Consider the following 25551-nt stretch of genomic DNA (forward strand, 5'->3'; position numbering starts at 1 on the left):
CAGGATGAAGAAATTATTTGAGAAGGCCAGGACAGCAGGAATGGCACCCATCTTTTGATAGCATCAAATACTTTGGGCACCAAAACAAGAAGTCACAAAAGTTGGTCAACTTACTCTGCCAGGAAAAATCCTGTTAAGCAAAGCCTGTCTGACACCGTTACTGCCTTTTATTAAAGAATGATGGGAAAATGTAAGGTACCGTATAAATCAGATTTTAAAAACCATATGTATCTGTGTGCTTGTGGTTTTCTTTTACAGATTAACAATGTTGTTTATTTGTTTGGTCGCTTCCGACTCTTGGTGACTTCATGGACCAGCCCACGCCAGAGCTTCCTGTCAGTCGTCAACACCCCCAGCTCCCCCAGGGACGAGTCCGTCACCTCTAGAATATCATCCATCCATTTTGCCCTTGGTCGGCCCCTCTTCCTTTTGCCTTCCACTCTCCCTAGCATCAGCATCTTCTCCAGGGTGTCCTGTCTTCTCATTATGTGGCCAAAGTATTTCGGTTTTGCCTTTAATATCATTCCCTCAAGTGAGCAGTCTGGCTTTATTTCCTGGAGTATCGACTGGTTTGAACTTCTTGCAGTCCAAGGCACTCTCAGAATTTTCCTCCAACACCACAGTTCAAAACCATCGATCTTCCTTCTCTCAGCCTTCCTTATGGTCCAGCTCTCATAGCCATATGTTACTACGGGGAACACCATTGCTTTAACTATGCGGGCCTTTGTTGTCAGTGTGATGTCTCTGCTCTTAACTTTTTTATCGAGATTTGTCATTGCTCTTCTCCCAAGAATTAAGCATCTTCTGATTTCCTGACTGCAGTCAGCATCTGAAGTAATCTTCACACCTAGAAATACAAAGTCTTTCACTGCTTCTACATTTTCTCCCTCTATTTGCCAGTTATCAATCAAGCTGGTTGCCATAATCTTGGTTTTTTTGAGGTTTAGCTGCAAGCCAGCTTTTGCACTTTCTTCTTTCACCTTCATCATAAGGCTCCTCAGTTCCTCTTTGCTTTCAGCCATCAAAGTGGTATCATCTGCATATCTGAGATTGTTAATGTTTCTTCCAGAGATTTTAACTCCAGCCTTGGATTCCTCAAGCCCAGCATGTCGCATGATGTGTTCTGCGTACAAGTTGAATAGGTAAGGTGAGAGTATACAGCCCTGCCGTACTCCTTTCCCAATCTTAAACCAGTCCGTTGTTCCGTGGTCTGTTCTTACTGTTGCTACTTGGTCGTTATACAGATTCTTCAGGAGGCAGACAAGATGACTTGGTATCCCCATACCACTAAGAACTTGCCACAATTTGTTATGGTCCACACAGTCAAAGGCTTTAGAATAGTCAATAAAACAGAAATAGATGTTTTTCTGAAACTCCCTGGCTTTTTCCATTATCCAGCGGATATTGGCAATTTGGTCCCTAGTTCCTCTGCCTTTTCTAAACCCAGCTTGTACATCTAGCAATTCTCGCTCCATGAATTGCTGAAGTCTACCTTGCAGGATCTTGAGCATTACCTTACTGGCATGTGAAATGAGTGCCACTGTTCAATAGTTTGAACATTCTTTAGTGTTTCCCTTTTTTGGTATGGGGATATAAGTTGATTTTTTCCAGTCTGATGGCCATTCTTGTGTTTTCCAAATTTGCTGGCATATAGCATGCATTACCCTGACAGCATCATCTTGCAAGATTTTGAACAGTTCAGCTGGGATGCCATCGTCTCCTGCTGCCTTGTTATTAGCGATGCTTCTTAAGGCCCATTCAACCTCACTCTTCAGGATGTCTGGCTCTAGCTCACTGACCACACCATCAAAGCTATCCCCGATATTGTTATCCTTCCTATACAGGTCTTCTGTATATTCTTGCCACCTTTCCTTGATCTCTTCTTCTTCTGTTAGGTCCTTGCCATCTTTGTTTTTGATCATACTCATTTTGGCCTGGAATTTACCTCCGATGTTTCTAATTTTCTGGAAGAGGTCTCTTTTCCTTCCTATTCTATTGTTTTCTTCCACTTCCGCACATTGCTTGTTTAAAAATAATTCCTTATCTCTTCTGGCTAACCTCTGGAATTTTGCATTTAATTGGGCATATCTCCCCCTATCACTGTTGCCTTTTGCTTTCCTTCTTTCTTGGGCTACTTCTAGTGTCTCAGCAGACAGCCATTTTGCCTTCTTCGTTTTCTCTTTCTTTGGGATGTATTTTGTTGCCGCCTCCTGAACAATGTTGCAAACTTCTGTCCATAGTTCTTCTGGGACCCTATCTACTAAATCTAGTCCCTTAAATCGATTCTTCACCTCCACTGCATATTCCTTAGGAATATTAGTGAGCTCATATCTAGCTGATCTGTGGGTCTTCCCTAATCTCTTTAGTCTGATCCTAAATTGTGCAATAAGAAGTTTGTGATCGGAACTACAGTCAGCTCCAGGTCTTGTTTTTACCGACTGTAAAGATGTCTGCCACCTGTGGCTGCAAAGGATGTAGTCAATCTGATTTCGGTGTTGTCCATCTGGTGAAGTCCATGTATAAAGCCGTCTCTTAGGTCGTTGGAAGATTAACAAGGGGAGGGGGGAATTTCCCAAGGTAATTTATATCATCTTCAGAACATCCTTTTTTGCCTCTCAAAATTCCTTGGATTTGTCTCCCAAATAAAAGCTTCCTAATTTACCTTCTAATTTCCTTTTTATCAAGTGTAACTACTGTACATCCAAGCCATTAACAACAAGCCTGTCTAGCATTTCTTTTACGCACATATAATGCACACACAAACATGTAGAGGAGCATCTGCAGGGTCAGGCCTGCAACTATGGTCTGTGTCACCCAAGGCAAACATGGATTCTGAGCCCATTTTGGCACACACACACCCAGTCCTCATTTTGGCGTCCCTCCAGTGCAGCGCCCAGGGCACATGTCCAGCTTGCCCCCGTAGTTGCAGTCCTGTGCTGGGTGGGGGGCAAAAAAGATTAAGATGGCAGCTGCAACAGTACAAAGTCCCACCCGTTTTTATATGTGCTGCTTGAATTATATATGTAAAAAAGGGGCGGGCTTTGATTGCACAGGTACAGCCTCCATCTTGACTCTCCCCCCATCCCATAGATGCCTCCACACATACACTCATACAAACTAGGATCTGATGTGCCTATTCAAAAACTGAATTACTTACTTCCTGTGTGTCCCCATCCATAAACACTGCAAGTGGTACCATCTGGGATGGTGCAACCCGAAATGGGCAGACGGATAATAGCTACAGCATTGTTGCTTACTGCTGGCCTAAAAAAGAAAAAAAGAAAACCTTATTTTTTTAGAGATAGAAATTCTCATAGGATAGATAGGTAAATTTAAGGTATCTTTTCAAATCAGATGAAGAAGATAGCACTTTTTTTTTTTAACCTTTGCAGCAAAAATCCAAAGGGAAAATTATTAGACCCAAATACAGTTACATCCCTTCTATGGACATTATTACTTTATGATGTCCAGGGCATCTGTGGAGGAGCGTTCCTAAAGTCAAAGGGGCAGGTCTTCAATTATGTAGTTATGACTGACAATTTGACTTTTTTGACACCCCTGGTGAACACCCCTGATGATTGCATATGACTTAAAGCCTCCAGCTCCCACCAACAGCATGGTTCTACACTTCCGTTAACTCCAGTGGAAGTAGCAAAGAGAGAATAGCCTATAAAATATTAGCATAACTGCAACCAACCTGGAAAGTTTTAGCAATACCAGATCTGATCCTTCAGGGCCATAGACCAATTGGGAAATATTCAGAACTTGTTTATGCTTCTCTTCATGAGCTCTTTCCACATTATGTATTCCAAGCCAAGCCTGATAGTCTTTGAGATTATGCCTAAAGAAAGCAAATTTCATTGGCAATTGGATGATGGGTCAATAAAAAAATAAACCAGGATGGAAGGTAGATTAGATATTATCCCCTCCATGGACTGCTTCCTCTGCTTATTTGCTTTGTAATAATATATTTAGATAACCATTGCTCAATTCAAACAAAGATAGATAAAGTAGGGGTCAGTCCCCACTCCCCAAACAAAATAAATCACTGAAACCATGAGGTTATTGCCATATTTCCGTCTCAAAAAGTGGAAACTGGAACTATTTCAATGTTCACACTGTGAAAACATGTGCTAAACCCTTGGGATTTTACTTTGAACACTCACTGAAATAACAACACTAGTACAAACAGTTTTAACCCTGCCATTATTGAATACAAATATGCCCAATTCCTAGGTCATGTATTGGCTCACCAAGGAAAAGGAGATATGGACTCCTCTAGAAATGTAGAACATTTCCAGGAAAATTCACAAACTTAAATAACTTTCTGGCTCTATATTCAAATGCTCTGAATCTTCCAGAGTTAGATACATTATTGGGATATTTTAACATTTTTCTCCCGCTGCCTTTTTGTGATCTCAGAAATTCAGCATTTCTACCCAAGTGCAAATGGTGAAAGGCAGGATCCTATTACAAGCTCTTGTAAAAAGTGAAATAGATACCGAGAGAGAAAACACTGTTTTGCTGTCAGGACCCAATCTTCTTTCACCAGTGAGCCTCCACAGAAATGTCTCCCTCTGCTGGAGAAACCAACACATGGAAGAATTACTTGGGGTCCCAACGGCTAATAAACACTTCACATCTACTTCACATCTATCATACTATTTGTACGTATTACATTTTGCTTTAGCCATTGAAAGAAGCAGGCTTTGCTCAGACATGGCTGGAAGAACTTAAACCATGGATTGGTTATCTGATGTTAACCAAGTGGGCAATTTTAATGACTCTGAAATTTAAGATGGTATTGCTGATTTGGAATAACGGAAAGAGCTATTCAGTACCTAAGGCTGTAGTTGAGAAATGATTGGAATGGTCCACACAGAGACCTGAGAAGCAACCCTTGAATAGTTGCTCATCAAGAGTGGATTTTATTTATTTATTTATTTATTTATTTGGGTCAGGGGCATCACAATTAAAATAAGGCATACTGTAAAACATGGAATTTAAAATTTACAATATAAAAGTTAAAATATATAAAAGTTAAACAGATCTTGCCCAGAAACTGGCAACATTAATTGCGTTCTGTCGTGCTGTCATGAGGTCCTCAAATGTGCACTGTTCAGGGCACAGAGGACAAGTGTACATATGTGTTGTTGTCTGCATGTCTCCACAGTCACAAAGGGCAGAGGCCACCTCGAAGAATGTGTTGTTAACACATTTGGACATCCCCTGGGCAACAGCTTATAGCTGGCCAATCCTTTCACTCAAGAAGCATCCGAAGTGTAGTGAGGTGCTTAATCAAGAGTGGATAATTGGCTTCTTGCAGAAAGAATGTAAAGAACTTTAACGGCTATGCAATCCATAACTAGAATTCCTGGCTCTCAAAAATCATCTGATGTAGGAATTTGTAATTTGATTTTATTGCAATGGTAGGAATCAGCACAGGGAAGAGAACTATACCTCGGTTCTTACCTGTCTTTCAGACTAACCATCCATCCTTTGTCTGGTTGGGTAGGGATTCCATTAACGACTCTTAGCTGCTTAGTAGAAGCACAAGGAATGATGGCAACTGAAATATTTATAATTGATCAGGTTACATAATATCCCCAAATGAAAACTCACCATATTCAGCCATTTATAGAAATAGTTTTTTTTTTTATTTTAAAAAAAATGACCAAAGCATTTCCCCAAATACTCTGTACGCCTTTAACCACCCCAGTGATTCCTCTATTAAACTGTCTAAATCAACAGTGTCCACCACCATGCTGTTCTTATTGGGATAAGAAAAGGACAACCAACCACAACACAAAGCTTATACTTAAAATATAATTTTAAGTATGAGTGAAAAAAGAGTTGGGAAAATAGTGAGATAGCCTTGGTTAGAATCCTCTCATTCATTCGCTGGGTTCCATATTTTCTAATTTGTTGGACTTACACAAACACCACTTAGGATCACATCCAAAACCAAGCCCAGTCATAAAAAATAGCATGACATCATCATCCCATCATGATGGAATTACATACTTGAGACATGATATCAGTCACAAGTAAATAAGTTGTGTCATCTGTGAGATGATGTCATAATTTGTGTCATCTTTTACCTCCCCTTGACTGCCCCATCATGGAAGCTTCTGATTACTTACTGTCTAAACTGCTCATAATAGGAACTGGATCATTTTCACCTAAACAGACAATAAAATTTAATCACGTCATAAATAGCTTTATTAAAGGCACTTCATTTAACAGCAGGAAATGTTTCATGTCATGCAAACAGTATCTCTCTACTGCCTTGTCTGTGACATACGTTCAAGAATTCCTTCCTTCATAAATATTTTCATGTGTTTCCTAAAAAGAATAATCTGATTTATATTGTCAAAAAATACAATTCAAATTCATGTACTACCTTCAAGTGGAAGAACCATATTATTGTAGTTAGCGTAACACTGATTTTTATTACCCTTTTAGAAGTGACACTCTCTGTGTGTGTTTCAAATTGCAGCCAGGGAATGTCCCTCTATCTGACTGACATTTTTCCTGAAATACCCCGGAAATTGATGTTCAAAAAAGCAATTATGGTAGACTTGTGAGTAAAGAAATATCTGCATGGCAGGAGGAAAAAAAAAATCCCCTTCACAATGCTTTAGTGTAATGTTTCATCAGTGCCAAAACTACTTTCAAATGACACTGCCATTGTTGTGATTGTTGCAGAAGTCCCTTGCTACTTTCAAATCAGACTCTTAAATTCCCAGGCAATTTTGCAACCATCTGTCCTCATTGTCATTTCTTCATCTCATTTCCTTTGAAAATTTTAGCTAAAAGTTCTGCAAGAATTTCGCACTCCACAGGATCAGTCAATATTTTAAATTTTCTAGAGCAGAACTGCATTTTTACACTGATCAATGTGGGGTCTGTATCTATTTCCACACTTTCTAAGATGCACACCTTGAGAGATATTCCGTGATATTCCTGTGCAGAAAGGTATTTTGCTCAGACTAAAGAAACAATTTTTTTCACTCTGTACTTCTGAAGTGGAATGATAGTGTTTGAGTTGCTCTGCGGGGGGGGGGGGGGTTTGTTTGTTTTTGTTTTTGTTTTGTTTTTTTATTTTGGGGGGTTCGTACAATATTTATTTGCATTTTGAATTTTGCCATCATTTGTAGAGAAACATATTCTGCTGGATTTCACAATGCCTCAAAATTATCCCAGAAGTACATAAATGAACCCCCAAGAATTACTGAATATTTTGGTGTAATTATTGAATAATATTCAAAGCAGATTTGGAAAATGATCATGGTGAGTAATATACATATTTCTATTCCATCAGGGCATATAACACTTTTTGGAATACGTTACAAAACGTTTTCTTCTTATTTAAAGTAAACCAAAGGAACTGTTCATACTCATTTACTTGCTGTTCATTTTCTTTAATTTCTTTAAAAGAAAACTACTTCCTTGAGGAGTGAAATTGACAAGAGTTAAAACAGGATAGACCTAATGCCAAGGGAGTAATAAGGAAGAACTAAGCCACACGCTTGCACCTATACAAATCTGTATTAAAAGCTGATAAATTATTCCAGAAACGGTTGGGCAAATAGCTACAAAATTCTCCCAAGAGGTCCACCACCTCACCAATCCGCAGAAAGCTACTAAGAAGAACCAGAGAAAGTCTCTGCTCTAAGATATTTCAGGGGATAAATTAGTTCTGTATGAGTAAAAATTCAGTTGCTGCAATTCCTGTACCCCTATTCTTCTCAGCTTAATAATTCTTGTTAATGAAAGCTCTGTGCAATTCTTACTTTGGAAGAGTTACTTTCAATTTGAGGTAGCTGGCAATGGTAACAGCAACTGAATTATTACTCATATTGAATTAGTTGATACCCTGAAATATCTCAGGGCAAACAATTATTCCATTTCTTCTTAACAGCTTTCTTATGAAGTGGCCAGGAAGTAGACCTGTTGGCAGATAGTGAAGAACCTTGCAGCTGTCTGCTTACCAACAATCTTCTGAATATCAGCCTGTGAACTAACCATTATACCAAAGTCCCCTTCAAGCCTTCTTCTCCTCCTTCATCCCTCTCAGGACTGAAGTATCCATTTCCCTCTCCTTATTTTTGGAAAAAGCTCTGGCTAAAACACAACAGAAGGCTTAAAAAGTGACCACACATTGTGCAAATCTAGCCCAGGTTGTATTTCATTGGATCCTGTATGCTGTAACTGCAACTAATAGAAATCTCTTAAATGATCACAGAAAGTTCTTATTGGCTTTCATTTCTTCTTTTCAGATTAGCAAGTTTAACAGGAACCTTCATTCCATATTGCCAATCCTGAAGATTACCCAAGAAAATTATTAGTTGCTAAACTGGTTCTCCTCCTTGGAGAATCTCAGAATGTGAAGGTTTTAAAAACTGGGGGGAAAAAAAGCATCTCTACAACATTTTTCATTGGAAGAACAATAGTATATATGTCAAGTGCTACTGCAAACTGCAATGATGCCAGAATAACCACACCCACATCGTGGTGTCATAAAGCAAATGCCCCACTGATATATTTTCACCGTTGCCATAAGACATAGCCCTTGTTTGATGGCACTGACAAGCACAATAAATAATTCCTTCCATCAATGGACACCCATGTATATGCCTTGTATTGTCATTAGGCAATGCCAGCTATTTTGGAGTGACCCAGATACATACATCTAGATATACGACAATAGTCCCAAGGGACCTGAGGATTACTAGTATAACACCAAGGGCCATGAGCATCATCATCAGGATTGCGACAGTAATTTTTCTTCAGCTTGCTTATATCTGGGTCTCTATATATAGGGAGATGCCTAGAAGGAAAAAAAGACACAATCCTAATGCCACCAGTTTTTCAGAAGTATATATGTTATCTAATTAATAATGTAGTTATTAAATGAAATGAATAAGTTGAACCTTGCTGGCATTTGGGACAATGTTAAATAATAATAAAAAAATGATGAAAGCTGTTCGTAAACCCAAGAACCAGAGAAGCTAGAAGAATGTTACAGGAAAATTGGACAGCACAATTAGAAATTATGAATGACAAAACATGCCACTTGTTATATAACCATGACTTTAAAAAAATCTGTTGAAATGCAGATGCACACACATTAAAAAGGCATTGCGTGCTCTTTGAGATGGAAAAAATAAATATTGAAATCCTTTCCAAGTACAAGCCACATTAAATTTCAGTATGTCTACCAAATAAACATGCAGAAGAACCAGTAAATGATTTGGAGTAATGTGTGGGAGACCCCATTCATGAAGCCATTTCTCAAATTCAAGGCCAAGATGTTGCGGTGGGAAAAAAAATGCATGTATGTACATGTGTCTCAGAAGTGAGTATGCCTTGGTCTGAGTGGGCTGAATGAGTTGTGAATCAGTGTTCATAAGTGAACTGGAGTATGTAAGCCACCAAAGAACATTGTGTATTCAAAAGTGTATTTGTGTAAGGGTTGGCAGACTGTTGATCATTGCTTCAAGCAATAATTAGTTTTGTCCCAACCACACTGTAGAAGACTATTGCACTTGATTCAGAGAGACCAGGATTCAAATGAAGCTTAATTCTGAAAGAAACTTGGACCAGTCACCATCTCTTAACCTTGGCCTATCATAGAAGAATGATAAAATACGATATAGGCATCTAGTCTGCTGTAGTTTCCTTGGAGAAGTGCTGAAATGCTACTGTAATAAATGAGCCAGATAAGATAAAAAGCCTTGGTAAAAAGATTCACATATGAAATCCCACATGAAAGAGGAAATGCAGCATCATGGATTCTAAGGTTCTCACAATACCTCTAGAAGCCCTCAGTTAGATGTTAGGTATGTTAAATCTCACAAGATTTTAGGAGACAACTCTACAATGTTTCAAGCTTTGGAGAAAGAATTCTTGAGAGCTGGGTGAAAGAGCCGAAATCTCATGTGATTTGCTGTTGCTGTTTTTTTTTTTTTTTTAACAATCTTTTAGATAATTGCATAAGATTGCATGATGGTACTCCAAAAACAGTGAAACCTCTGAAGCACAAATGGGAATTTGGTGTTGACTACTGAATTTAATTGTAATTCTTAATTCTCTTTTCCTTAGACATGCAACCTGCACTTTTTTCTTGAAACAACCATCCCATCCATAAAAGGAATATATCCACTTAACAAGAAAGAAAATAAATCAAAGCTAATATTGGAGACTCTGCAACCTGGAAGCCATCTGAATGATATGTTACAATATTCCACCCTGACTAGGGTAGAAAATATAACTTTTCTTTTAATTAATTTTGTACGTACCTTCTTAAATCTTGAATGTTTTTATCCCACATAGAGCAAGTCAAGCCAAACCGTGTCTGGGCTAAATTGCCCATATAATTCGTCCCATTTCCTCGATAACAATCTGTATGTTTTTGTTTAAAAAAAAATCATGTCAAAGTCGTTAAGAGAAACTATTGAATTATCATTACTACCATTTGAGGTAAAGAAATTCTTTCTACATCATGGTTAACTGAAGCTTAAAAATGTTTAAAATATAGAGTACATTGTACAAGATAATATAACACATAAACACAGATCGATTGGGTACTTTAATAGGAAATATGTAGAAATGTATAAAAATCCATATAGATACAAGAGAGGTCTGAAACTAAGTAACTATGTCTCAAGGTATAAATAAGTAATCCAGGAGTAAGTAAGTAACTTGCTTTTGCCATCTACTGCAGATGTATGGGAGATGTTTTAGTTTAAATGGTAATTTGTTGACTGTGAACTTAACAAGGTCAGCCAATGCATTAATGTATCTGAAAGCTGCCAGGATATCTCAGCACTGCAGTTTAAATCCAGATGTTCTCAGCAGGCTGCAGCAGAAATGGATGGTTTTTAAGTTTGTAGGAGCGGCTTTGCTTATTTGCTAAAACCCAGAGACCACCAGCTAGATAAAAGTAAAGAATCCCTTGAGTCAGCTTTGGCTCTTGGTGGCTATATGGGCAGGTCTATGTAGCTTTATTGGCATTAGTCTAGAAGTAGTTTACCAATGCCTTCTTTCACTTTTTTTTAAAATTTACTACTGTAGTCTGGGATTTTTGGGTGGTCTCCCATCCAAATAGTAGCTAGGTCCAATCCTGCTTAACTTTTTCAAGATCAGTCAAGGTTTGGGTAGATGCGGTCATCAACTATAGCCAAAAGGTAAAGACTCTATAGCAGTGTTTCTCAACCTTGGCAACTTTAAGATGGGTGGACTTCAACTCCCAGAATTCCCCAGTCAGCCATGGTCTACAGGTAAAGTCTCACTCCCTCTCTGTGCCACTCAATTGCTGTTGGCCATGTAATTTGCTTGTCAAATGGATTGTATTTCCTCCTTCCATAATATTTAGATATAAATATAGAGACATATAGAGCCACATACACACACACTAAATTTCCCAGGGTAGCCTACAGCCATAGGAGTTCATGAAGGTCTCCCACGAAAGTCCAACCTTGGTAGCTTTCTGACAACAGCTAAGCCCAGATCATGTTAGTGTTGCCACCTATTGATGAGCCAGAGCTATTTACAGTATCTACTGAACCATTTGCTAACCCCCTGAAGAAGTGTGCATTTATCCCTCTCATTCTACATCTAATACCAATCTCTAAAATTATCCAGCAGAGCTGTATAGACCACAGACTTTGCTAAAGGCAACCAGTTCATATTCAGCAAGTTGAGGAACACCGAAGCCAAGAGAAAAATGCTTAATAGAAAGAAAAGCCATTTTGTTGCCTACTATTATTAAGCTATTGGGAGTCAGAAGCACATCAGTCAGGTACAAAATATTCCTGGGTCTTACCAGTTCATGCATCTTTTGCACACCCTGCCCTATAGAATTTTATTCTATAAAACAGAGGCTAAGAAGCAGAGGTAGGAAAAGACATGTGAATGCTAATCCCCATGATCAGGCAATGGCTAAGCAAGGTGCTGGGCACAAAATCTTTCCATCATCACAACGTAACACATTATGGTCTGTTTTAAGATGGATGACTAATCAAATAACATGTGACAGCTTTGCAATGCTGATGAATGTATTATGCAACATCATCATTACAAGCAGTTCAGCGTAATACAAAAATGTAAAGTCATGCTTTGAGTCACACTTGACTCTTAGAGTCTTCATGGCCATGTAGTTTTCTTGGCAGCCAAACTGAAGTCTTTTTTGACTTCCCAGTCTAGCCTTCCAAACAGCCCAAGCCCAAACCTACTTAGCATGGGTCATCCAGATGCTATTGGCACACTCCATCAGGAACATCGAGTCAAGGGGATGTGTATTTTAAGTATAACATGATATGTTGATACAGTACCCTAAAATTTCAAGTATGCAAATATGCCCATTGCTTGTGTATATGAGGGAACAGTCCAGGATTTGGGTACTATAGAGTTTGGACTGCATGAGGTCTATATAAAATACTGTTCAGGAAAACAGTAATGAAGTAACTACAAAGAAACAACTAATTGTCATAATGACAAAGGGTTTTGTGGAAGCTTCAGCTTAACTACAACATTATATTCATTTTTCCTACAGCCGTCATACATCGCAAGATCCCTATCCTACTCCAAGTCTCAAGGATCACTTTGGGAGAGATTATAATAATTCTCAGTATATTATTTTAAAGTATTCTTATCTGTGGAGTGGGTGTTACCTTGCTCAGTGGACGCATTGCATTTTGGTATTTGGGAACAATCCCCAATCCTAATGTTTGGGTTGGTTGTAAAACACCAGGGCACCTCAGCTCCGTCTGGGTTTCGGCAATAGTTCTCTCTCAAATCCCTGCAAAAAATAAGAAGAAGAATGAAGATGATAAATGTGGTAACATATGTCTGGCAAACTGCTGGGTTTCCCCCACATAAGCAAGAAAAGTTACTTAATAACTATGCCACTAACTGTACTGCAGAAAAATGAATGTGTTAAAACAACAATAGCAAGTGTGGACACACATTTTTGTAAAACAGGAAATTCCAAATGCTAGACAGCTAGTAAAATTATTTGAATGCATAGCAATATAGGCTTCTGCATCACCAACAGAAATGTTCCCATTCCACACGTCCGTATCCAGAAACTGTGAAACCAGTGCTGCCCGAGATTTATTTATTGATTGATTCGATTTCCATAGCCGCCCTTCTCAGCAAGTGACTCAGAGCAGCTTACAACAATCAAAACTATAAACAAGTATAACATTTTCAATTAAAAGAATTAAATTACAGAATAAATATACATGGCCATCAAATAAGCAGTGCATGGATGTTAATATAACCAAGATATGGGCCATTTGCACATTCGGGGCCCCAGACCCAGGCACATAACCAGGTCTTCACAGCCTTATGAAAGGCCAACAGGGTCAGGGACATCCTAATTTCTGGAGGGAGGATGTTCCTGAGGGCAGGCGCTATAGAAGAGAAGGCACGCCTTCTAGTTCCCGCCAACCGACATTCCTTGGCTGACAGGACCCACAGCATACTCAACCTACTAGATTGAATTGGACAGGTAGAAACAACTGGGAGAAGACAGTCCCTTAGGTCACCCAGTCCCAAGCCATGAAGGGCTTTAAAGGTGACAACCAGCACCTTGACTTGCACCCAGAAGCACACCGGCAACCAACGCAGCTCACATAGCAGAGGGGTTACATGTGTCAAATATCTGACTCTGTTTACTGCCCATGCAGCCACATTCTGCACCAGCCAAAGCTTCCAAACGCTCTTCAAGGGCAGCCCCATGTAGAGCGCATTGCAGTAATCCAGATGGGAGGTCACGAAGGCATGAGTGACTGTGAGCAGAGCATCTCACTCCAGGAATGGACGCAACTGGCGCACAACCTGAAGGTGTGCAAAGGCCCTCCTAGCCACAGCTGCCACCTGCTCTTCCAGCAGGATCCATGAGTCTACAAGGACCCCCAGTTTGCGCACCGGGTCTGTCTGGGGCAGTCCCACCCCATCCAGGACGAAAGATGGAAAAACCTTGGTACCAGGAGTCCCACAAACCCAAAGCCACTCAGTCTTGCTTGGGATGAGTCAAAGCCCACTGCACCCCATCCAGGCCCTTACAGCCTACAGGCACTGGGACAGGACATTTTATCTCTTCCTTTCCAAGATCTCTATCCTACCTCAATCCAAATGGATGAAGATGAAAGATATAATAGAGAAACCAAATAAAAAAAGGGAAATACGTCACATAGCAAGACACCGTGAACGACTAAGGACCAAAAGGTGCTCAGGTAAGATGATTTTAACCTATTTGTGAAATGCAGGTATGGGTGGGATCATCCATACTCTGAGATGGCCACCATAGAAATGACTTGTTACTTTGTCCCCCAAACTTCACAAGTACCCTCTCCAGCTATCCAGACAGACCAGCAAATCCTATTCTGCATGGCGTTGCCTGATACATCCCAGTGCGGTCCTGTATATGTTTTAAAGGTAACCAGCACTATGAACTGAGGCTAGAGGCTAGAGAAACAGCAACTTAAGAATTGGTGTATTATGCTATTTTTTTTTAACCTATTGAAAAGCCTTCCACGCAAACCTCAAAAACATCTGAAACTGATTATTAACTCCTGTTTCAGGTTTACCCTAACACAATAAGTTCCTACCTATTCTTCTGGATGGATCTCCGTGCTATATAATCAGTGCCGCCCCCCTCTCCCCCCCAGTTTTATCACGGATTTAATTAGGAAACTGGAACCTGTGTGCAGAAGAAATGCCTCCAGAAACCTTATACACGTGTAATCATTTCAGCTGAGTGTCTAATCTCTGGGGAATTTCTTTAAAACAAACTCTCTGCTTATATTAAAGTATCAACCTCTGGAAAATGCAAATATTCCTCTCTGTTCCCCCACAGAGTTCAGCAGAGCTTTCCATTTCAAACGACTGTTTTGTCACCATCTAGGACAATGGTTGATAACTGCCTATAAAGGAAATATGCCCCAGTCTGAGTCTGTTTCCAACATTACATTTCCCTATATGCATTTTCAAAGAAATTGTATAAGGTAACAGAACTGGAAGTCCTAAGTCCCCTCAATTTTCAGCACTTTATACACTGAATACTTGAGCTTGAATTTTCTTAGTTTCAACGGCTAAGACTTTTTTTAAAATGCAACTAGGGAAACCCTGCATCATCAAAAGGACACAGAAATTGACAGTGAGATTGTCAAGTTATACTATTTTTTGTTAAGATACAGTCCAAAATCATATTTCAGAGGTTCTATGGAATTCCAAGAGAGTGAATTGTCTGAGAAAGGCTACAGGACTAGGTTCTACCTTCCTTCTTGCAGGGTTTCAAAGGGTTTCTGAAGAAAGGATTTATAGAGGCTAAACCATTCTAATAAGTACAATTTATGAAATTTGGCTAACTGCTATGAGGAGGAGAAACACTGTCAGATTTGTACATGCTCTTCTTTCAGGCAAAGCATTACACACATTTGGCTGAACTCTTGAAAATCACTCACTCCAATCCTCCACGATTGATTGAAGTAGGACAGTGTTCAGAGTAAAAGCCCAGAAGACTGCAATAAGACTCTGCAATAAGACAATAATACTCTGGTTCCTTTACACACTTAATCTGAAAATAAGGTCTACAGAAAACCACAGAATTTACTGAGCAGGCATCTATGGGACTGCAGAGAAAAGGATCAAATTCTGTGATCTGAACACAGGTCTCTAACTCCTTATTTTATTCTTGCATGCAGTCATCAATCTAAAATCTGGACTCTAAGTAGATGTTTCTAAGAAATTCTTCACCCTTTGGTGGGACTTACTTCCTTAAACCAATCTTAACTCCTGCTGACTATGCTGTTTTCTTGGCAACAGGTACAGAAGTGGTTTTCTATTGCCTTCGTCCAGTTTTCTTTCTTTCTTTTTTAAATTCCCAATCTTACTTATCACTCTGAAGTTTCCTGGTGGTCCTTCATTCAAGTGTTAACCAGGTCTGACCATGCTTCACTTTCTTAGGATCAGTCAAGGTCGACTAAGTGTTGCCACCTGTGCTGGGTACTTCTAATAATCATGCTTAACAATTCTAAATTTTGAAAAGTTGCACAAACTACCTTCAGGATTCATTCACAAAACCAGCTGAGCAGACTTCCAGAGCGGTAGAACAAAAGTTTATAGTAAATACAATGGTTCTATCAATGTTCTTATTGACTTGTCCTGTTTTGAATGTTAATTCTTCAACAAGTACCCAACAATAGCACCAAGGCAGTTTTTGATGTTAAGTTTAAACCATATGCTCTAGAAAGCAGAGTGCTGTTTGCTTTCCCAACAATAGACATGATAGACACAACTTTATCAGGCTTTAATTGCAAGTAGGCAAATGGATAATGCAATGCCAAAATGATGACCTTATGACTACATTAAATGAAATATGGTATGATACATGAATGCAGGATTGTGCCCTCCTAGGTTTTGTCCTAATAAAATATAAGTACACAAATGAAAGTCTTGCTAAATGACAGCACCTAGCCAATATGGGCTGATCTTGAAGAGCTAAGCAAGGTTGAATAGGTTTAATACTTAAATGGGATACAATTTTTCCAGGGTTGTAGGTTTCAATAGGAAACAATTCCCCTATTGTTGCCAAGGAAGCAACCTGGAGACACCAGGAATAAAACTCAGTGTGAGGAAGTCTTTAGATAGATGAAGCAAAACTGCCCATCTGTGGTTCAGCAAACTGGGTTCCTTCTCCCTTGAAGGGAAAATGTTTCTTTGGAGACAGTTTGTAGCTTAATTTCTAGGAAACCTTTCTCAACTAATTGACTTTAAGAAGTAGAGGACTACAACATGCTCACAGGATAAGATTGGAGCTGTTGGGCATGGGGTTGGTTAGAGTGACGTATACTACCTATTCTACCACTAGGAGGCTGACCATATTTCCTTGAGACAAAAACAGGACATTGGGATGGCAAAACGGGGCAGGGCTGGGCGACGGGCTGGATCGGCAGGCAGGGACTTCTCTGGTTTTCTAGGGCTGGGAATCTTCGGATACCTTCCTTTGTGAGAGGCATGGCTGGGCTGGAGAGTCTAGTGAACAGTTGTCCCTGACAAGGCGTTCCTCCTCTGGCTGTGCTTTTACGTTCTTTTCTTCCCACCATTTCAAGGCAGGAGCCAATCAGCTCGCCCTTTGATCACCGCCTATCAGCTGATCCTGTTTTTTTTTTCTTTTTAGGTTTCCCACCAGGATGAGCTCTGCGGCTTTTTTCCCATCATTTCTGCTGAGCTCCCCCTCCTTCCACTTAAAGTCAGACTGCATTCTGACAGGTTCGCGGGAACTTTCAAAATTTTAAGTAAGGTTTTTAAGAAAATGGGACAAAATGGACATTTATATTAAAACAACAGGATGGTCTGGAAATGTTAAAAAAACGGGACTGTCCTGTTCAAAACAGGACGTATGGTCAGCCTAACCACTAGCAACATTCTCAAAGCTATCCATTTCCATTTGTTCCTGCAGCATCATTTTTCTGTGACATCAATCATCTTACACACGTAGCTTTCTGCTTTGAAATCTATGCCATTCCTCTCTTACCAAGGCAAGTGAGGGAGACAAAACACTTCCACAACAATGATTTACTTCACAAGGAAGACTATTCATACTCAGTGGGACTTTTTCCCACATACGAGTGGGTAGGAGTTTCAGTTTTAGGTGAATTTTATAACAGTGAAATGGAACTTGGAAAGAGAACCAATTCATGGAAAATAAAGACAGTTTACAGCACCTACTGTAATTATAGCATCCCACAAAACAACCTACCTATTTTTCAAACAAATGTTGGCAAAGAACACCACAAAGGTGCACAATGCAAGTTCATGCTGAGTTTCTTCATTAGTCCATCTTTATGCACTTCATGAAGATATTGCTCCATTACCACTAACACTGGTGCAGTGCAAGAAGTTATCAGTAGGAGGGAGACAACAGGTACCAGCCAGAGATACATGGGAACAACAGAACATAAACACAGGACTGGCTCCTGCAGTGATGCAATGGGGAATCCTCCCAAGAGTTTTTGGGCATGAGAACACTCTCTAAATTATTTCAGCCAAAATTGAGACTGATGAATAAATGCCACAAGCATGAATCTAGAGCATCTCATATTATAAAATGGAGAGTGTGTGATGTGATCCCCATGCTATACTTGATTAACAACATACTAGCATCACCATAAAAAGCATCCTATTTTAAAGGTCCAGGGTGGAACCCATGGAATGTATGCATGCAGCAAAACCTGGAAAGAAAATGTATGCCATACTTTCATTCCCATCTTATGGAAAAATGTATACGGTTCAGGTTTTTTTCCAGTGTCATGTCACAGCAGTTGTGTCAAAGGATCCAAGTTATAGGGCATTGTAACACTGTTATCCATACCAAGCTCAGCAGCATTGTGACTGATGCCACAACAACCAGAATAAGCTATACAATAGTTGAGTGCATGTAAGCAGCCTTGCAGCCCAGCCATTTCTTGTTGATAATCAGACCATTGATGAATATTTATTTTTCTGTCTTTATTCTCTTGTATGCATAAAATTTCAAACAAAAAGCAATTTTAAAAAGACTTCTAAACATAGTTGTGCTGTCTACGATTGTCTCCATGCACCTGTAGTTCCATAATATACTCTCTTTTCAACAAATGAGCTGATTTATTGTTGATTCTTTGAGATGCTGCACTTCTATGGAGCTTGTGGGTGGCCATTTCCCCATTTACAGAAATTCTTGCTTCACTCAATTTTCTGGTTCCTGGGCTGCAGCCAAGCTGAGAAGGTCTTGAAAGGGGAAAGGTAGTTTGATGGTTTTTTCAGCTCTCCCCATACAAATTGCTGAATTTTTTGGCTGTCAGCCATACAGATAAATGCAATGTGAAATAACAATGTATATATGAAGGTACAAGTAATTTTTCCTACTTCCCTTTAGCATGGAATGAAGCAGTTTTTATTGTTGTTGTAGGACCTACAGTGGTGCAGGATGGGGCACTTTTTTCTTCTTCCTGCTCTTAGCATTTCTGAGGTGGCAGAAGTGAAGATGATTGCAAATTTTCTTCAAGCTATTTTTTCAGGGATCAATGGCAATACAGAGGTGCCACAAAGTCAGTGGAACAAGATTATCTGTGACCAGTTCTCTAGTCTTCTTATATATAAGGGTAGAAACAAAAGTTGCAACACTTAGCTGAGAATAACTTGTAATGAATAAAAATAATTAACTAAAATGAATATATTGAGGGTGCCAAAAACAAAAAAGGCCCACAAAAAATTGTACATCGCTATACCAGCAATTAAAACAAACAAGGAAAGCTATTAATCAAATGCTTAGTTTTTTTTTGAGTGAGTACACACTGGAGACTTAACACCATATTTGTAGCTTTCTTTTTATTTAGAAACTTACAGAGCTCTACAAACAGGCAGCAGATCTTCCAACAGGTTCCCAAAAATTTTTGTTTGAGAGGCTCCATACCAGTTACAATTAATTCCAACTAAAAAGTCTTTGTCTCCCTTTCTTTGTCACCAAAATTCAAGATGTGCAAATTGTTTCCATGCCCATCTTCAGATGCAGTGTTTAACCTTCCAAATGCTGATGAATATTGCATTTCAAAGGATGGACAGAGATTCCCAGCTCTCAGTAACATCTTTCTCCTTGATAAAGCATTCTGGGAGGCCTAAAATCCATTAATGTCCCTAGCATCCAGGATAGCATCTTTTATTGCATTGGTACCACTAATTCCATTGTATTCAGCCTGGCTGAAAATTGGTGACCAGGTCTGCAAATGGAGTAGCTGAAAAGTGCCTGGACATAATGTTCCATGGAAAAACAAGAAGATTTGAACAGAACCTGGATTGTGACAATCATATCCTAAGATCTGCATCTTGGATGTAGACAAATGGCACAATGTGTTACATTGTACATCCTGGAAAAGAAACAGAAGCACAATAACTTCCTGCTTAGAGCTCTTGGCTACATTTCCCAGATTACATGAAATTTGAATTAAAAATACTAGAACTTCTCTGTCATTTCCAATCTGGAGCTACAACGATGTCATATTTCTAATTCTGGCTCACAAAGGATGAAGGGATGAGTGCCTTCATTCACACTTGTCTTTCTGTGTTCATTCACTCCCCAACCTTAACCCTTTTCTTTCCTATACAGAACCAGATCCTAAGAAGTTTTTTTTTAAAAAAAATGGGACAACAACAGATTGGGCTGAGGAAAGAATTCATACAAGAGGTCCCGTAGTGAATCCACATCTTTTCCATTATTTTTGTAAAACTCAATATAAAATGGAGCATTTCTAGGTGAACAATTGGAATTTTTGATAAGACTAAAGCACTCAAAAATAAAAGTGCCTGCCCACATTGCAGACAAGCATACTTTCACAAAGCCATAACGCATTAAGCCCCACTTACCCTCAAGCAAGACTCTGGCCACTGTCATGTCATGCTGAAGACTGGAGAGTGAAGCCTTTCACAAGAAACAGCCAATCAATTTAAATGGTGAAGAATGAACAGCTGCAGGAGATCATGGTTCCACACAACCAGAGCTTCTATAGCAGCAGCAATCCTAATTAGGAGGGGAAGAATTGATGGTGGGGCTTGCACCATTTCAACCGGTTTATCTACAGGTGAATAGTTCTGACAGAATGGAGATTCCTTCAGAACAACTAAGCTTCCAGTGATGGGGGAAGGCAAACCTGCAGCTTCTCCCAAAATATAGAAAGATGGAGAAGAAGGAAAGTGCTAGTGTCCAAGATCAGACAGACCATGTTTCTTCACATAGCTCCTGTGCCAAATAGCTCTCCCAACTATAGTCAACTGTGAGAATATAGGTCCGAAGCCCAAATACGTTCACGTATGGATAACCACCATATTCCAATTTACAAGACATACTATGAGAAGTCATCTGCTCAAGGAGCTTGCCACCAATGGATACAAAGAACATAACATATTTCTGCCAATATTGTTGCCCCACCCCAAATGACCCATAAAGAGTGCAAATTGGACTGCTCGCAAATCTATAAAATTAGAACACTACCCGAGAAACAACTACGAATCATTTCCAAAATGGATATAATACCTAGAAAGAGAGAGTTTATTTCCCACAGCACAAATTACGTGTCAGATGGTTGAAGGACTGAGATGACAAAGAATTCCAAAAGACATAATAGCACTAACTTCTGTCTTTGGATTAGAAACCTTAATGATTGACCACAATATTGTGGTCAATCAGTCTTATTCAACCTGTGTTACTTATATGGGCAACTCACTTGCACTTAAAGTTCTCCTGCGTGAAGTTATGTTGGTGAGGCACCTGAGAGTTCCAGGGCTGACACTGAATCCCACTCCAGATGGTGTTCACAGTACCACGGTAGCCTTCTCCTTGTCCTTGTATGCACTGAGTTGTTTCAGTTACAGCTGCAGAGTTGTGCACCACATTCTGAGCTAAAAAAAAAAAGACAGGACAATGGTTGTTTCTTTCTGACAGCCAGCTGGGTATAAGGAGAAGGCCTTTTAAAACCTTCCCTCATTCTTGCAAATCTGATGAGATAAATTTGAGATCTCCTAGAGAAGAAGACAGTCCTTAAAAACAGAAAGAGTTATCTTGTTGGAGCCAATCAAAATATAGGTCAATGTCCTCCTCCAAATTTGTGTCTTCCAGGAATTTAGGATTTTAACTCCCATAATTTTTAGAAAGTTTGGGAAATATGGGAATCATAGGCATTTACATCTGAATATATTTGGAGGGCTTGAGGTTTCCAAATGTTGATCTAAAGTTTTTCTTTCCCCAACAATAACTCATAAACAATGGACATAAGCTAGATTCATTTGTCTAATAGAGAGACAGGTGGTGTTTTTGCAGCTTGGGGACATATTAAAAAAAAAACATTATGGGGACTTAGAAGACTAAGCAAAGAGGAATGATAGTGATGTGATGACATCTCCATAAGGAGTAGGGTCAAATTTAGTTTAATCTAAATCTCTTTTGGAGGGAGGAAGTTGGGTTTAGATTTAGTCCTTTGTGTTTACTCAAATTAGGTCAGTTGAATCTACTGAAGGCTTAATCAAACTATTTTGAGCCTTATTTCATGTTCTTTTAAAGCATCATGCTGGTCAGACTTGATCATTTCCTGTTGAATTTTGGTGACAGTATCTTAGGAGACACAAAAATTAGATCAGGGATACTTGCATCCCTTGGGCTATACATTAGCTACCCTAGTCTAATCCTTTTTTTTTTTTTAAAGGCTCTGTACCTAATGAATACTGCCGTACTAAACTGTCCTAGAATTTCAATACCCTATATTGATGAATGAATCAAACTAAGTTGAAAATTGTCTGCTGAAATGCTTCAGCTCTTTAGGGATAACATGGATAATTAATCACATAGGTTCAGTTCTAAGACTGGACTGAAATTGAACTATCTATCTATCTATCTATCTATCTATCTATCTATCTATTTATCTTTGTCATTTTGCTTTGGCCCCTTCTCTGGCAGCATTTTTTAATAACCAGAATACCAATATTCAATTTGGTTGTTGCTGAACAACATAAGACCCTTGACACTAGTCATCTGAAACTGGACAGGACATATACCCTCAGAAGAGGCAACAATGCCACCCAATTTATTTCAATTCTGCCAATAAATAAATAAATAGTTCTCTTCAATGGTGGAAAAAACATCACGTTGTCTTCAATCTGGAAGGTGCCACTCTCTCAAAAGAGGCCCTGAGCAATAATGGCCTTGTCTCCTCTACAGTGCTCTCCTCCTCATTTTCAGCTGGGTTAGGTGAAAAAATCCTCTAGGAGGAAACTTAAAAGTGGCAGGCAAGTGAGGATCCCTCCCTTTTCACTAGCAGCAGCTTCCTCCCACCCAGCCAGAAAGGCAGGGACAACTAAGTGAATGAGATGTGGCTGGTATAATTTAAGGCTTCCTTGTGCACCACCATAGAACAGAAAGAATACAGGACAGAAGTAGGAAAAAAGAGATGTGGCATCTCAGCAAACCAGTTCTCAACTCCCTGTTTAAACTTCCTATGAGGATCATGTCTGTGTTTTTTGGTATGAATGACTCCCACCTCAGAATGTAGGAAGTTACTGGAATTACATGGGTGCTTCACATCTATGACAATCTATGCACCAACTTGGTGCAATGTAGACCAACCTCCTCGTGGTGCACCCCAGGCAACGTGACTTGTCATAGCTAAATAGACTGCACATCTGGCTGCTGGACCTCACAAGGATTTCCCAGCGAGAAAAAGCAGCATGAACACCGAACCGCTATGCCATACGCTTATACACACACATACACACACACACACAAACACGAATGAGAATAACCAGGACCAAATGTTTAACTGGAAGCACCGATCAGCATTTGCACTTGAAGCCTGCTGGTCAGTGCAAAAGAATTCTTCAGGAGCAACATTTGTTGCCATAACCTCAGTCCAAAACAAAATAAACATATTAAGCCTATCTCCCTCCCTTGAGTCCAAAGAAATATATTGGCATGAAAAATTAAAGTCCTGAATTCCTGTTTTGGTAATGGCAGCACCTGGATGTGTCATATGGAGATAACTAGTAAAAGAAATCCTCTAAATTAATATTCCAAAAGAGTGATTAAGCTAATATTTATGCACATGGAAGAATGGCCATGCTTCTCTAGGATCTGATATAAAAATTCTCTGTAGAGCAGTATCTTTGGAGAAGCAGCCAATTTCTGGGTCTCGAGATCTTTTTGCAGCTATCTCTGCAAGCTGCAGTTAGTCTTGGAGAGCATTTATGACAGGATCCTTGAAAATGGGAGTTAGAAAGTGAGGCATTCATGAAGGAAGGCATTAGCTGCTGTTTTTCACCACTGAAACATCACTGATCATTAAAAATGTTTATGGAACCCAATATCAGAACAATCTTAATAATATATAAGAACAATGTAGTAGTTGAATGTAAGAAAAGTATAGAAAACCTGGTACAAAGTTGGATTCTCAGGTTGTTGATGGGAGGAATCTGCAATCTAACATTACTTTACAGCTACTTATTGTAATCACATTGCACACTGGTATGAAATGAGTGGAACTTGTGTGTGATTCTGACAAAAATGGTGGAACTTGCACACCCACACGCACACCCTGACATTTTTTTTTTTCAATTAGTTACATGAGTGTTTATGTGGTGATATAGAAGGAGTAGCCATCAACTGAAAAACAAAATCAGGAAAAACCAAATCTTGCTGCAGGGAAGTATTACATATTCCTGTTGCTATTTTAAGGAACTGCATCAGCTTCGTTCACATGTATCAAGACACTTTGCAGTATATTGATGCTTTCCTGAGGCTCAAGTTTATGTTTCCCCAAATGCATATAAATGCTTTATCACAGTGGTTTTTGCATAATTTCCTGCCAAGATTGTTCAGCCTAATTTCCTAAGGAGAGTTAATGGTAAAGAATGGCATGCGTACCTAAAGCTTTTCAATTCCCAACTCATTCTGGAACAGGAAGGATAAAAATAATTCCACCTAGATTCTCAAGAGTTTACAAGATCGACATACTTTAAGGTCAGATCCGTCTTCTGGAGTTGTATACATCTCTTCTTTTTTTCCCCTCTTATCTTTCACTCATAGATTATTGTTAATGCTGCCACACTGATGGAAAGTTTGCATATAAGTTTTGATTTTTAAGCAACTTCTTTCATTAATCAACTGCTTATTATTTAACAGAATCCAAAACTGAACTTTGCACAGAGATGTAAAGTATCCCAAAATTTCTTCAGAAAGCCTGCAATTATAGCCCTACCCTTTTTCTCATGTATGGGACAGGACTCCATTTTGACTTTTTTGACTCCCCTGGTGGATGTTCCTGTCTATCACATTTGCTTCCTGATGACATTTCAGTTAACAGTCCTGGATGATTTACTCTGCTTCCTTCTACTGAAACTCCCTGCTCTTTTTTAACTGTTTCTGCTGCTGGATTTCTAACATATTCCATGTCTCTGTTGGTTATCTGGAGGGTTCATTTTCTCAATTTAAAACCTTCTCTGAATCATTTTAATAATAACTAGCAAGACTTAGAACCAAGGTTCAATTCTGCAAGCGTCCATGTGATTTAGCAAGTGCCATATCCTAACAATCTTAAGTTGTTCTTGCTAAAGTTTGACAAAAACAAAGACTCAACATCTGTTTTGAGACTGAACACCTAACTCAACATCTGGGGACTTCTGAGCAGGTAATGAACATTTATTTATTAATCAAAGCATAACAATACCAAAAGAATATATAAAATAAATATATTGAAACCCCCAAACAATATAACACCTGGTGTCACATCCTCTGGAAAAGATCTGTTTTCATCTTTTTTCTAGAGGGTAGATAATGTTAAAGACAAACTAACCTCCATTGGGAGGCCATTCCAGAGAGCAGGCTGGGCCCATCACAAAACAAAAACAAAAACAAAAGCAAAAACAAAAACAAAAACAAAAACAAAAACAAAAACAAAACCACAGCATTTCCAGGCTTTGTTCCTGCCCCCCATAACCTCCTGAAAATGGGGACAACCAGTT

At 39.2% G+C, this 25551-nt stretch overlaps 1 protein-coding gene across 1 annotated transcript in view; it reads right to left on the bottom strand.

Annotated features, from left to right (window-relative positions):
• The window catches only part of HGF (hepatocyte growth factor), a 55954-nt gene that overhangs the window by 12714 nt on the left and 17689 nt on the right, over nt 1-25551 (bottom strand). Inside the window, exons 7-15 of the mRNA XM_063309362.1 lie at nt 21270-21444; nt 12678-12805; nt 10305-10407; nt 8694-8833; nt 6144-6182; nt 5473-5569; nt 4503-4580; nt 3698-3841; nt 3158-3264 (exon numbers count right to left, since the gene is read on the bottom strand). Of these exons, the coding sequence (XP_063165432.1) occupies nt 3158-3264; nt 3698-3841; nt 4503-4580; nt 5473-5569; nt 6144-6182; nt 8694-8833; nt 10305-10407; nt 12678-12805; nt 21270-21444 (1011 nt within the window). The remainder of the gene's footprint in view (nt 1-3157; nt 3265-3697; nt 3842-4502; nt 4581-5472; nt 5570-6143; nt 6183-8693; nt 8834-10304; nt 10408-12677; nt 12806-21269; nt 21445-25551) is intronic.

The sequence above is a fragment of the Candoia aspera genome, chromosome 7, assembly GCF_035149785.1.
Source record: "Candoia aspera isolate rCanAsp1 chromosome 7, rCanAsp1.hap2, whole genome shotgun sequence".
In the NCBI taxonomy this organism is placed as follows: Eukaryota; Metazoa; Chordata; class Lepidosauria; order Squamata; family Boidae; genus Candoia; species Candoia aspera.